The sequence below is a fragment of the Microcebus murinus genome, chromosome 4, assembly GCF_040939455.1.
Source record: "Microcebus murinus isolate Inina chromosome 4, M.murinus_Inina_mat1.0, whole genome shotgun sequence".
NCBI lineage: Eukaryota > Metazoa > Chordata > Mammalia > Primates > Cheirogaleidae > Microcebus > Microcebus murinus.
Window position 1 is genome coordinate 9,646,083 of NC_134107.1, and position 13,176 is coordinate 9,659,258.

The window sequence follows — 13,176 nt, forward strand, 5'->3', positions numbered from 1 at the left end:
CGTCCACAGCCAGCCTTTGGGGAGGGCAGCGATTCCAATCCGTCCAATTTACAGGATAGCTCTGAATTTTCCCCCAATGGCCACAGTCATGCGGGCTGCGGCCGGATCCAAAAAAGGAAAACAGGAGTTTATAAAGTTGTCCAAGGGTCTCTCCCATCTGGTAGATGGAGGAAGATTGACTACAGGAAAGTTCAAAGGTCAGTCTTGGCAGATCTAAAAACAGAGTGGCAGCGAGTGCTCGGCAGTGCACTTTCTGTACCCGCAGTAAACCGATATGTCCCGATTAATAGCAACAGGGCACAAAGGGGCCGGGCCGCCAGAGATGCTGGCCTGGGCGGCCAACACCCCGCCCAGAGCTCCCCTCACCGATGTCCACCACCGCGGCCGGGCCTTTCCAGAGGAGGGATGCTCGCCGCCACTTCACAGGCGGACGTCACCGATTTCAAAACACAGAATAGCAGCACACTTGTGACAGTCGTTTTGCCAAGTTAAATGAATCCAATGGCGAGATTCTCCATCGTTGCTCAGAAAAGTCAGAGTGGTTTGTTTTTTCGTTTGTTTGTCTTTGTTTTGTTTTGTTTTTTTTTTCAGAAAAATACGAAACACACCCACAGAACCATAAATAATTTGGTGGCAATATATACACATTTAAATAATTAATTTAAATATCTTACACCTACTCTTGCGTTCAACTCTCCATCCGAAGAAAGTGCACCAAGGCGGCCCTCGGCACCCCCCTCCCGGGGGGGGGGCGACCGGAAGCTGAGGCGGGGGCCTTCCGGAGGGTCACAGCCTGGGGAGGAAGTGGGTGACCTTCATGGTGGGTGACACTCGGTTACCCTTCTTGGTCTTCCCATTCTTGCTCAGGGCGATGAACATGCCGGGGTACGTGTGGGACTCGTAGGCGTTGTAGTTGTTGGGAAGGAGTATCTCCTTGAACTTGCACTCGTCGGTGAAGAAAGGCTGCAGCAGACGAGGGCAGTGTCAGTGCCGGGCCACCTCTCGGGCCAGGGACCCTGGAGGCAGGGGGTAGGGGCAGGGGCTCCCTTCTGTCCCAGCCCCTGCTCTGGGCTGGGAGGTCTCTCCTGGGCAGTTAGGGTGTCAAGACCCTCACAGGGTGAGAAGGGGACATGGACGTGATCAGCCCACAACAGCTGGTGCTACCGCCACCTGCCAGGCACCTAGCAGCTAGAGATTTCATCTCCACTGTGTCCGGTGTCCAGCCCACAGACCGCAGTGCTGCCAGCTGCCAGAGGGCTCCCAACCTCAGGGCTGGGAGGTGCCCATTCAGGGATGGCCAGAACCTCACTGTCCCTGCTTCCTTTTTCCAGGCCTGCCTCTGGGCACTTCCAGGGGTTTGGGGGCGGCACTGCCAGGCCTGCGAGCTGGTGACCCTGCCACCCCTCCACGACTCAGGCACAGGTGAGCCTGAAAGGGTCACAATCCTGCTGTTACTGCCCACTGTCCCCAGCTGGGCCAGACCCCAGCGGTACTCACCGAGCCATAGAGCTTGCCTTTGCTGCTCATGGCCACGAAGAACCGGCTGGCCACGCCGCAGATGCTGACCACGCCACGCTCCACCGGCGAGAGCTCCAGCAGGCCTGGGGGCGGGGCGCAGGTCATTCCGGGGCCGGCGACCCTTGGCCCACACCGCCCCTCTGCCTGTAAGCCTCCGGGGACCCCATTTCTGGAGTGAGGTGAGAGTCAAGAGCCCACCGGCACAGGCCGTCCACAAGGGCTCCGAACTCAAGCTGCACCGGCGCGGACTAGCTTGTCTCCCGTCGGCTGGGCCAGTGTCCTGGGCCCCCGCGGGCGCTGGTGGCTGCTCCGCGCGCCCTGTGCCCACGGGCGAAGGCGCTGGAATTCGGCGCCCTGAGCCGAAGGCGGGGAGGCGGGGATCAGCCGCTGGGGTTGCACTGGGCCGCTGGAGCCAGCAGTGTCTGCGTCCCCACGTCCCTGCCCCAGAAGGGATTGGAATCTGAGTCCGCCCCGCTTCTCTGGCCCCGGGAGCAGGTGCCCGCCCGGGGCCTCAGTGTGCGACCGAGAGAGTTGGCAGAGGTGGCGGTTGCCCTCCGGCCCCGACCTTTCCCGCCCGGCCAGCCCCACTCACTGTCGCTGGTGTCCGCGTGCACGCCGCCGATGCGGCCGTCGGGGAGCACCTGGAGGTGGAAGCCGATGCCCACGTTGCAGTAGAGCCGCCGCAGCCGCTTGATGCCCAGCAGGTAGTCCCCGGCGCCGCTCTGGACGGCCGCCTCTTTGGGCTGCGCGGCCGCCGGCAAGCGCGCCAGCGAGCGCGCCACCAGGCTCTCCCAGCGGCGCTCCAGCTCGGCCTCCAGCGTGCCGTTGGGTGCGGTGGGCGCGGCGGCGGCCCCTCGGCCCGCCCAGGGCGCCAGCAGGGCCAGCAGGACCGCCGGGAGCAGCGCCGCCGTGGCCGTCCCGGACCCCGACATCCCGGCCCGAGGGCCGAGCGTCCGTCAGGCGGTCCGCGCGCCCCGGAAGCCGGGGGCAGAGCTGCGTCTGCGGCGGCCCGCGGGAGCGCACGCCGGAGCCCGGGCAGGGGGCGCGCAGCCGAGGGAGAGCGGGAGGCGAGCGTCGGGGCCGCCGAGCGCCGGGGCTACCCGGGCTGCATGGGGCGGCGGCAGCGGCGGGAGGACGCGGGTGGGAGCTGGGACCCGCGGTGCGTGCGCGCCTCTTTGCGCGCTGGGCCGCCGGAGGCCGAGCCGCTATATATATATCCGGGCGCCCCCTCCTACCCGCCCGCTCCCGCAGGGGGCCGTTCGCCTTAGCCTGGGCGCCCGGGGCGCTGTGGCGCTCTCGGCTGGTCGCAGGCCGCCTGCCAATCAGGGCCGGGGGAGGGGAGGCGGCCGGGGACTAGCGCCGCAAGTGCCACCTGGAGGGACCCCCTCCCCCACCGTTGGCTCCGCCCGGCCCACGGACCTGTCCTTCCCGCCCCTCGCGTCTCCTCCACTTCTGCTTTCCAGCCAAAGTTTCCCCTCTTGCACTCCGTCCCTGCGGGTCCCCGTCTCTGCTGGGGCCGCCCGGACGCAGCCCTGACGTGACACCCTCAGCTCCGAGTGGGCGCGGGAGCCAGCGGCCACTCCCTGCGCCTCGCCTTTCGGGGACTCACGGGAAATTGGTGCCTTTGCGGGGGCCGTAAGGACCGGCCTGGGAACGAGGGGTGGGCACGGGCAGTGAGCGACACCGGGGCGGCTGGGCGAGCGAGCCCCCGGCGGCCACGGGCTGGAGGGAGGCAAGGCCCGGTCTCAGCCCCGCAGGCTCGGCGCGTTCCAGGGATCGAGCTCCGTCTACAAAGCGGACGAATGCCTGAGCAGGGGCCGCGAACTGGGTGCTGCTCGGGGAAGCCAACCGCCAAGATGGTGGAGATGCCACCAGGGGAGGCCACCGTCCTGCACCTCCTGCACGCACCTGCCTCCATGCGAGGGCAGGTGGCAGGGCACAGGCCCACAGGGGACGGCCACCATCCCTCGCCCGCTTAGATTCCACGCTGGAATACTCAGGTGCTAAAGCCAGAGCCCTCAACCTAGCAGGACCCAGGCCAGCCTCTGGAAGGCTCCCTCCCCCCACCCGCGGTCCCCACCCCCTACCATGCCCATTAAGGCCTGTTGGGGGCGGGCTAGCTAGATGGGCGGGCCCAGCTAGATGCTGGCCCACCTAGGTGTGAAGATCCCTGTTCTTTGTGGTACCTGAGCAGCCTAGCCTGCCACCTCCCAGCAGCCCCGCCCAGCCACAGCTGCAGAGGGCTTGGAGCCTACCCCACCCCTAGCTGCCACCAGCACCTGTGACCAGAGATGTCCCCAAGCCATTTCAACCTCCTCCACCCCCACCCCATGCCTACCTGGAGAGCCCTGGAACCTCCCCCCAACCCTGCGTGTGCTTATTTCTACCACTGGAGGGGGCCTGGGAGGCCGAGAAAGGGGGACACTGGGGCCATCCGGCTGCCTCTGTCCTCAGACTCCTCAGTGAGGCTCTTTTCCGGCCCACAGGGTGTCCCAGCAGCACTCACCCAGACCCGCCTCCCTGGGCAGCCTGTGGGCCTCTGGGCTCCCCAGATGGGCCTGCGGATCTCTTGCCAAGAAGACGATCCTGGCCAGGGTGCAGGAGCCCTGGAGCCTGCCCTCACTTGCTGTGTGGCCTTGGGCAAGTCCTCTTCTGTCTCTGGGTCCCCATCTGCAAAATGGCGTAGGAGGTGGGCCTACCTGAGCACCGGGTCTACCTGAGCACCTCCCCTGGGGAAGTGGGACCCAGGCCCGGAGACCCACCTGCGCCTGCTGGCCTGGGCAGAGGCCCTCTGATGTCTGTCCCAGCTCCAGATGGGAGGGGGGCCCTGTCTTGCCAGGACTCCCCAGCAAGCTCAATTTCCTCCCCCCTGGAGCTCCTCCCTGTCTCTCCTGTTTGCTGGTAAGTTCCTCAAAGGGCCCTGTGGGTGGCCGGTATATCTCCCAGAACTGCTGGTCCACCTGCGCGCAACAGGCACTCTGGTGACTGAAGGACTGACAGCCAGCTGGGTGCTAGAGCTGAGAATTCTCGTGGGATTGATCGGAGGTCTGGCTTTGCCACTGTGGGTCCCCAAGCCCATTCTTAACCTCTGCAGCCTGCAGCCACCCGGACCGTCCACCGGAGCAAGCAGAAGCACAGGTGCGGATTAATGGCGCGGTCTCAGGTAAAGGAGACACCTGCAAGCACTCACTGTTGTCATTCCCATCTGAACCCTTCTCCGTGCCCACCTCCTCTTGATCCGGGTCCCCATTCTCCTTGGCCACTGTGCTCCAACCACACTGGCCTTTCCATCTCTTCGCCTTCCCACTGAGGACTTTCCCCAGATCTTCCTGTCCACGACTCCTCCCCATTCAGATCTGCCCTCAAATTGCAGCAACTCAGGGATGCCTTCTGTGCCCCTGCCCAGCCCTTCCGGTTGGAGCTTCTTCAAGCCTTTAAGGAATCTTCGTCACCTATTAGCCGACCCTCTGCCCCATTTAGCCTGTCACCCATATAGAGCCAGCACAGGTATGAGTCATTTCCAGTTTCATCTCCAGTGCTTGGCGCACAGTAGGTGCTCAACAGGTGCTTGTGAGTAAATGTCTGGCCAAGTGCAGCTCCGAGCTCCCCCACCAGCAGATGCCCACAGTGCCCGGCCTGCAGACGGAGGTGCCTGCCACGGCCTCGGGCCAAGCCCCTGTGGGAAGCTCCTCGCTGGCCTTTTTTTCTTTTATTTGAAAGAAATGGTTGAGCCAAGGTAACTAATTTTTCCAGTTCTGGTCCCCTTGAGGACTTGAGGCAGCTCTCAGAAGAGGGACAAGGTGACCCAGAAACAGGACCCTCACTAGCTTGGGCCCTAAGCCCCTCTGCCTTGCTGCACCCCAGGGAGCCCACATTACCAGGATCTCGGGGTGCGAGGTAGCCGTGGGGCCCTGCAGCCACCTGCTTGGGGTTCAAGTGCAGGCTCTGTCACTGTTGGTTGTACAACCTTAGGCTACTTCACTTCTGACCATTCCGCGTCTCCCCACCTATAAAAGGGGCAGGAGCTGGTCTGGGTGAGACAGTGGGTAGGAAGAGGCTGAACAAGGGCAGCTCTTTGGACTGCAAGCCCCCCTGCAGCCAGGACTGGGCCTGGCTAACAGTAAATGCTCAGTGCTCAGAATTTGGGAAATAAACAGAGCCTCCTGTGGGAGGCTCCACCGTGCACCCTCGGGTGGAGCGGTGAAATGAGGGGAAGAGGGACAGAGGCTCCGAACTGAAACCCGAGGGCCAGAACGCCTCCTACCAGTGACCTTTCCTGACCTACAAAAAAAAATCTCAATGTCGAATCTTCACCTGAATGGTTGGTTCCCTCTCTCATGAAGAAGTGAGGGAAATTCACAGGCCAATTAGCTCAGCCGTTAAGTAATAATAAAGTAGTAAGTGCTACATAAAAATTCACTTCTAGTCCTCAGGACCAAATGACAGGGCTCAGCCTGGGGCGATTGTGTAAACTTTGTAAATAGCTCAACTATTTTCCCAGTTCAACTTCCCCTTCTTGGCCTCAGCCAGAACAGCCTCACTGTGACACCCCTCTGCAAACTCTCCCATGGTGGAGACTCGTCTACACTGAGCCACTGTGTCCCAAGAAAAAAAATGACACTTTTTTCTTTAGGACCTTCAAAGTAAGGGGAGATTCAGCTAATTTTTTTAGTGTGTTTTCTTTTTTAATGGTGGTAAAATATACATAACATAAAATTGACCATTTTGGCCGGGCGTGGTGGCTCACACCTGTAATCCTAGCACTCTGGGAGGCCGAGGTGGGAGGATCACTTGAGGTCAGGAGTTTGAGACCAGCCTGAGCCAGAGCGAGATCCTGTCTCTACTAAAAATTAGCCGGGCAACTGAAAATAGAAGAAAAAAAAATAAATTAGTAGGGTGTGGTGGCCAGCAGCAGTAGTCCTGGCTACTCGGGAGGCTGAGGCAGGAGGATCACTTGAGCCCAGGAGTTTGAGGTTGCTGTGAGCTAGGCTGACGCTACGGCACTCTAGCCCTGGCACAGAGCAAGACTCTGTCTCAAAAAAAAATTAAAAAATTAAAAAAAATTAAAAATTGACCATTTTAACCATTTTTAAAGACTTTTTTATGAGTAATTTTAAGTTTCACAGCAAAATTGGGAGGAAGGTACCAGGAGTTCCCGTATGCCCCCTGTTCCCCCCCCACACGGCCTCTCTCAGGTTAACTATTGCTGCGTGCACAGTTCAGTGGCATTAAACACATTCACAGGTCGTAGGACCAACACCACCATCCATCAGCAGAACCTTCTCCTCTTCCCCACCTGAAACGGTCCCCAGTAGACACTCCTCCCCACCCCTTCTGCCCGGCCCTGCCACTCACCACTCTGCTTTTGTCTCTGTGAATTCGAGTACTCTAGGGAGCTCGTACGAGTGGAATGGCACAGGATTTTCTCCTTTTATGTCTGGCTTATCTCAGTGAGCACAACATCTCCAACGTTCATCCATGTTGTAGCATGTGTCAGAATCCGATTCCCTTGCGAGGCTGAGTAACGTTCCGTTGTGGGGATGGACCACACTGTGTCTACCCATTTGTCTGTCGGTGGACACTGCATTGCTCCCACCTTCTGGCTACTGTCAACAGTGCTCCTGGGAACGTGGGTGTGCAAACACCTGTTCGGGTCCCTTTCGTTCCGTGGGCATATAAACCCAGAAGTGGAATCGCTGGAGTATACGATAATTCCATGTTAATGTCTTGAGCAACTGCCCTACTGTTTTCCACAGTCTGTCTTTGCAGGGCACCTTGGCCTTGGGGCACCAAGGAGACAGGGCAGCACGTCACTTCTGGGTGCAGAGAAGGGTCTCGGGGAGGCAGACACGCGCCAGGAGGCGGCTCCGTGCCCCGAAGACTGTGCCCTCTCTTGTCGCTCATCTGCCTTGTGTCTCTTGTGCCCTGAAGCTGACCCCGCCGGGCTGGCTGGCAGGCTTTGGGGCAGTCTCGGTGACTGCGCGCCAATGAAACAGTCCGCCGTCGAGATGCCCAGGGCTGCAGAGCTCTGCACATATTAAACACTCGACCCTGGGAGAACTGGGGAGAAACCATGCCTCAGTTTCCCGATCTGTAAAACGAAGAAATCACAGGTCCTCAGGGGGCTTCTGGCAGAATTGACTGAGACTGTACGTGGTCAGCCCTTAGAAGAACAGGCAGGCCGTGCAGCTGCCCCGCTGGGGGCCGGGCCCTCTCCTGCCCCCATTCGCCACGAGGCCGTGGGCAGTTTGCCTCTCGGTGCGGAATCTGCCTCCTCTGGCTGCTGAGGGAATTAGAAGTAAAGTGCTGGGGGCCCTGTCTCTGGGCCTCGAGGGGTGATGATGGCCAGTGCCTGGCCAGACACGGACTGCCCAGCTCTGTGCCGGGCAGGGCCACCTTGCACGGCTGAGCTCTCCTCTTCTCACCCAGCCCGGCAAGGCAGGGCGTTGGTTGTCACCACTTTAGGGGAAGAATTAACCAGAGCTCAAAGCCTGCCAGCAGCTCACTCAAGGTGATGGACCTAGCAAATGGTAGGGCTCCCAACCACTCTGCTCTGCCTCAGTTTCCTCTCCTGCAAAATGGAGCTTGCGGTCCGGACCTTGTCTGCCACACGGAATTGTGCAGGTGGAAACCTGTCGTGGATTAAGTTCCATGAGCTGTTTGGATGGCCCCAGTTCATTTGGAAGATCGTAAAACACACCCCCAACTCCCTGTAGTCTCCTTAATATTTCAAACCAAGAATGGTCAGAGCCAGAAGGGACCCACCCAGCGGCTGCCGAATGTGACCGTCCAGCTTCACAGAGGACAGCAGGAGGCCAGAGGAGGAAGGAGAGGGCGTCACCCAGGGCCCCAACCCTCCCACTCGGGGGTCCATCCGCCCATCAGCTGAGCAAGGCTTTACAGAGCGCCCACCCTGGAGAGTCCTGGGGTCCTGGGGAAGGGGCACTTTGGCTAAGACCTAAAGGAAGGATGAGAAGGAGCCAGCCACGGAGGCCGGAGCAAGCGTGCAGAGAAGCGGGAGGAAGCCCGTGCAGGAAAGCTGGGTGCATGCCCAGGATCGGGGACGCAGGCAGGCCCGTGGCCCTAGGAGGGGGTGTGGACTCTCTTCCAGGGGGTGTCCAAGCCAGGCTGCCACTGGTCTTTGTTCGCCCCAAGAGGCTTGCCAGAGAACCCCTCCAGGCCCCATGTCCTCGTCATTGCCCTCCCCTGCAGAAGAAGGGGCACCTCCATGGGCCTGGTGGGCTGGCCACCAGGAAGGCTGGGGGTGGGGGTGGCTCCCCTGCACCCCCCCCACCCCCCGCCCTCTTGCCTAAGGTCTCCCGGCAACACTGGCACTGAGGCCAGCTCTCCTCCCTGACTCCTCCCAGGGCTACTGAGGCCGGTGGGCTTGGGCTTCAGCCAGTTTCAGTAAGAGAAGATGGGAAACACCTGAGGGGAGGGAGGGGGCCCCCTCCCTCAAGCCCAGCCCACAGCCCTCAGAGGAACCATGCTAGGTGGGTGGGGCCCAGGTGGAAGAAAAGTCCTTTTAAAAGTCAGCCTCTGGGTGGGTGAGGTGGCTCTCGCCTGTAATCCCAGCACTTTGGGAGGCTGAGGCAGGAGGATCGCTTGAGGCCAGGAGCTCAATACCAGCCTGGGCAACATAGTGAGACCTCACCTCTACAAAAAAATAGAAACATTAGCCGGATGTGCTGGCGTGTGCCGATAGTCCCAGCTACTCTGAAGGCTGAGGCAGGGGGATCACTTGAGCACAGCAGTTGGAGGCTGCAGTGAGCTGTGATGAAGCTACTTGCACTCCAGCCTGGGTGACAGAGTGACACCCTATCTCAAAACAAAAGTCAGCCTCCACACTCCACCCCACCCCCACCCCCACCCCCAGTGATGGGGATGGACTCTGTAGGCCTAGGGAAAGTTCTAGACACCGTGCTCTGGCTGTGTGTAGCATCCATGCCCTGGATGGGTCACTTCTCTTTCTTCCTCTCCCCCTCCAGACAGCAAAGCCAGGTACAATCCAAAAGCAGCACCTGGCCCAACTCACCTACATTTCAGGGGGCCAATCTCAGTCCCCAAGTCAAGTGGAAATGACTTCCCAACATGCAGGGGACTTGGCACACACAGTGGCGACCGGGTGCCTGCCCCTCCCCCAGGCTGTGCATCCTTGGGCAAGTCCCACAGTCTCTGAGCCTTCGTCAATTTCTCTGCAATGTTGGGCCTAAAATGACTCCTCTGGTAGGGTTTCCGGGAGGGTCCCGTGAAGGGGACACTTCTTGCCAAGTGGGAGACCCAACAGGAATGCCGGGAGAAGGGTTTTAGGAGGAGGTAGGTGTCCGCAGGCAGACCTCAGCTTTTCTGAAATAAGGCGAGCCCTGACCGGGCATTCTCAGCGCTCTTGGTCACCTCGACCGTCCTCGGAGGCTCTTCATTGTCCCCACAGCTCATGGGGTCTGCGGAGGCCAGCTGGCAGGAGGCTGGTGGTGGAGGCTGGGCCTTCTCTTCCTGCTCCTGGTTCTTCTACCCCCCAGTGGAGGTGCTGCCCGGGGACCTGGGAGAGGTGAGTGCCGTGGCACCCGGACAGCAGAGTTCTGCCTAGGGCTGGAACCTTGCCAAAGGGGGTGGGAGTGATCTGAGGACAAAGACTCAAATTCAGCTCTGGGGTGCATCCTCCCTGATCAGGGAGGAGCCCCTTGTCCATGCAAAAGTACAGTCTCCTTTGCTCTTGGGTACTTCTGGGCTTGGGGTTGTGATTCCCATAGGTCACATCTGTCTGGGTATTAATAATGCGAAGCCCAGATAAACCCACACCCCCACTTAGGGTTTAGATTGGCCTTGGCCCGAACAATATTATGTTTTTCTTGGGAGGCCTGCATTCCTCTGTCCGCGGGGACAGGAGGCCAGGTGAGAGGACTTCACCTGGGCAGGGACAAGGCCCAGGGCGATGCTGGCAATCTTTGGCATATTTTCCATATTGACATGTTAAAATAAATTCTTCCGTTACTCTTTTAAATGTGTCCAATGGTGTCTAAAAACCATAAGGATTTGATATCCGCATCTTTTATTTTTAAAAAATGCATTGCTTTACTCTAATAGCCAAAACTTGTGAACCCTCTGGTGTTTATCTTTGTATTTCTAGTTCCTTCTATTTCCCACACCAATTTTATCCAAATTTGATGTAATTTTAACCTTAAAAGTCTTTTATTGTCACTCTATCATAATGCTCTGCAGCCAAAATATTTAAAAAACTAATTTCCTGTGAATATTAGCATTAAATGTTTTCTTCTGGAATTTTTTTTTTTTTGAGACAGGGTCACTCTCTGTGGCCCAGGCTGGAGTGCATTGGCCCAGTGAGAGCTCACTGCAGCCTTGAACGCCTGGGTTCCAGCAATCCTCCTGCCTCAGCCTCCTGAGTAGCTGGGACTATGGGAGTGCCCCACCACACATGGCTAATTTTAAATTTTATTTTATTTTTTTTTTAGACATGGGATCTTGCTATGTTGCCCAGGCTGGTCTAGAACTCCTGGCCTCAAACAATCCCCCCGCCTTGGTCTCCCAAAGTGCTGGGATTACAGGCGTGAGCCACTATGCCCAGCCTTCTGGATTTTTAAAATCACAATTATTGTTAATACATAGTTGATCAAACTACCATGAATATAATATCAAATAATTGATAAGTAAAGAGGGAAAATAAAATTCTGTTGGAAATTAATCTTTTAATTTGATGGAGAACAGCGTTTTCCCACCAATTATTTCACATGTTCATTACTTATTGCTGGAATAATATGGTGTTTGGCCTCAATTTCCTTCCCTTCTTCCATTTCTGTAGATGTTAAAGCCGAGAAGCCTTGTCCACAGACGTACGTGAAGTAGAGATTTTTGTTCCGGGCATGTCACTCAAGGGTTTGCATCTCCTGCAAAGCATATGTCCAAAACCACAGATGACTTATCATCAAAAATGCCTTTTCCTGCTCTAGCTGCTGGCACCTTCATCAACTCCTCATTAAATTGTTGACAGCAAAGACTTGGAGCCCTAGGCCGGGCGCGGTGGCTCACACCTGTAATCCCAGCACTCTGGGAGGCTGAGGCGGGCGGATCTTCTGAACTCAGGAGTTCGAGACCAGCCTGAGCAAGAATGAGACCCAAAATAGAAAGAAATTAGCTGGACAACTAAAAAAAAGTACATATATATAATTAGCCGGGCATGGTGGCGCATGCCTGTAGTCCCAGCTACTCGGGAGGCTGAGGCAGGAGGATCGCTTGAGCCCAGGAGTTTGAGGTTGCTGTGAGCTAGGCTGATGCCACGGCACTGGCAACAGAGTGAGACTCTGTCTCAAAAAATAAAAACAAAAAAAAGACTTGGAGCCCCGAGTGGGCAAAGGGTTTGTCACCTGTCGTTGGAGCTGCACTTTTTCAGCTTCCGGGAATTTTATTATGCAGGAGTCTTTTTACCAAGCCCTGTGAATGAATGCAGATACTGAACCAGTTATTCTTTCTGTGCATGGGAGGAGCCTTGAAGAGGGGCCCATGGGGGGGGGGGAACTATTGCTAATTTCAACCCGGCTTAGCCAGGTGGTCAAAAGCCTCTAGCCTCTTAGATATATTTCTTTCCAAACTCTGGGTGCAGACGCACGCAGCAGATCCAACTCATGGAAACTTCTGCCCTACAGGAAAGTCCGTCTTCCCAGCGAGAGCCTCGTCAGGCTCAGCTGGAAGACCCCGACTTCATTTTTCTCTAATTCAAACAAGCGCGTTAAAGCGTGACTCCAGCGCAACCCTCGGGCCTCTCTCAGGACTGATGCGTCTTTGTCGACCAAGTGTGGGAGGCACAACGTCATTGGGAGAAACTGTCATGGCTCTGGCCTCTGGCTCTCCGCCGCGCCAGCTGTGTGCATCTGGGCTCCCCAGTGCGTGCATCAGGGCTCCCCAGTGTGTGCATCAGGGCTCCCCAGGGTGTGCATCAGGGCTCCCCAGTGCGTGCATCAGGGCTCCCCAGTGTGTGCATCAGGGCTCCCCAGTGCGTGCATCAGGGCTCCCCAGGGTGTGCATCAGGGCTCCCCAGTGTGTTCATCAGGGCTCCCCAGTGCGTGCATCAGGGCTCCCCAGGGTGTGCATCAGGGCTCCCCAGTGTGTTCATCAGGGCTCCCCAGTGCGTGCATCAGGGCTCCCCAGTGCGTGCATCAGGGCTCCCCAGTGCGTGCATCTGGGCTCCCCAGTGTGTTCATCAGGGCTCCCCAGTGCGTGCATCAGGGCTCCCCAGTGTGTGCATCAGGGCTCCCCAGGGTGTGCATCAGGGCTCCCCAGTGCGTGCATCAGGGCTCCCCAGTGCGTGCATCAGGGCTCCCCAGTGCGTGCATCAGGGCTCCCCAGTGCGTGCATCAGGGCTCCCCAGTTCGGGCCAGCCTGGGAGAGGTGGAAGGAGAGTCCGCAAGCCGCTTTCACCTTGTGCCTTTGTTTGGTGCCCCGAGGCTCCAGCACCGCTGAGTGCTGGCCTTTCTTTTGTAAAGTGGGAGAGGAGTGCCCTGCACGGGAAGGTGGGAAAGGGGAACCGCAGGCGCAGGCGCTCTGTTCCCGCCATTCCTGGGCTGGAGGAGGTGGGGGCTTGGCCTGCGGGTGCGGCCTCAGGGATGGAGCAGGGAATTTTCAGACTTTGACCTTTCCAGGAAGCTC

General features: G+C 58.2%; 1 protein-coding gene across 1 annotated transcript; it reads right to left on the bottom strand.

Moving 5' to 3' along the window:
* Positions 1 to 786: 786 nt before the first annotated feature.
* On the bottom strand, positions 787 to 2,450 carry FGF4 (fibroblast growth factor 4). Its single transcript, XM_012757396.2, has 3 exons — positions 2,111 to 2,450; positions 1,498 to 1,601; positions 787 to 963 (listed from the first exon to the last, which is right to left on the bottom strand). Exons 1-3 carry the CDS (start codon positions 2,448 to 2,450, stop codon positions 787 to 789), a joined length of 621 nt encoding a protein of 206 aa, XP_012612850.1.
* Positions 2,451 to 13,176: the final 10,726 nt, after the last annotated feature.

Excerpts from the sequence above, each read along its gene's own strand:
- FGF4 (XM_012757396.2), bottom strand. The coding sequence starts at position 2,450 with ATGTCGGGGTCCGGGACGGCCACGGCGGCGCTGCTCCCGGCGGTCCTG. Across the intron at positions 1,602-2,110 it reads GCACGCGGACACCAGCGACA|GCCTGCTGGAGCTCTCGCCG; the intron begins GTGAGTGGGGCT and ends CCCCGCCCCCAG. Across the intron at positions 964-1,497 it reads AAGGCAAGCTCTATGGCTCG|CCTTTCTTCACCGACGAGTG; the intron begins GTGAGTACCGCT and ends CGTCTGCTGCAG.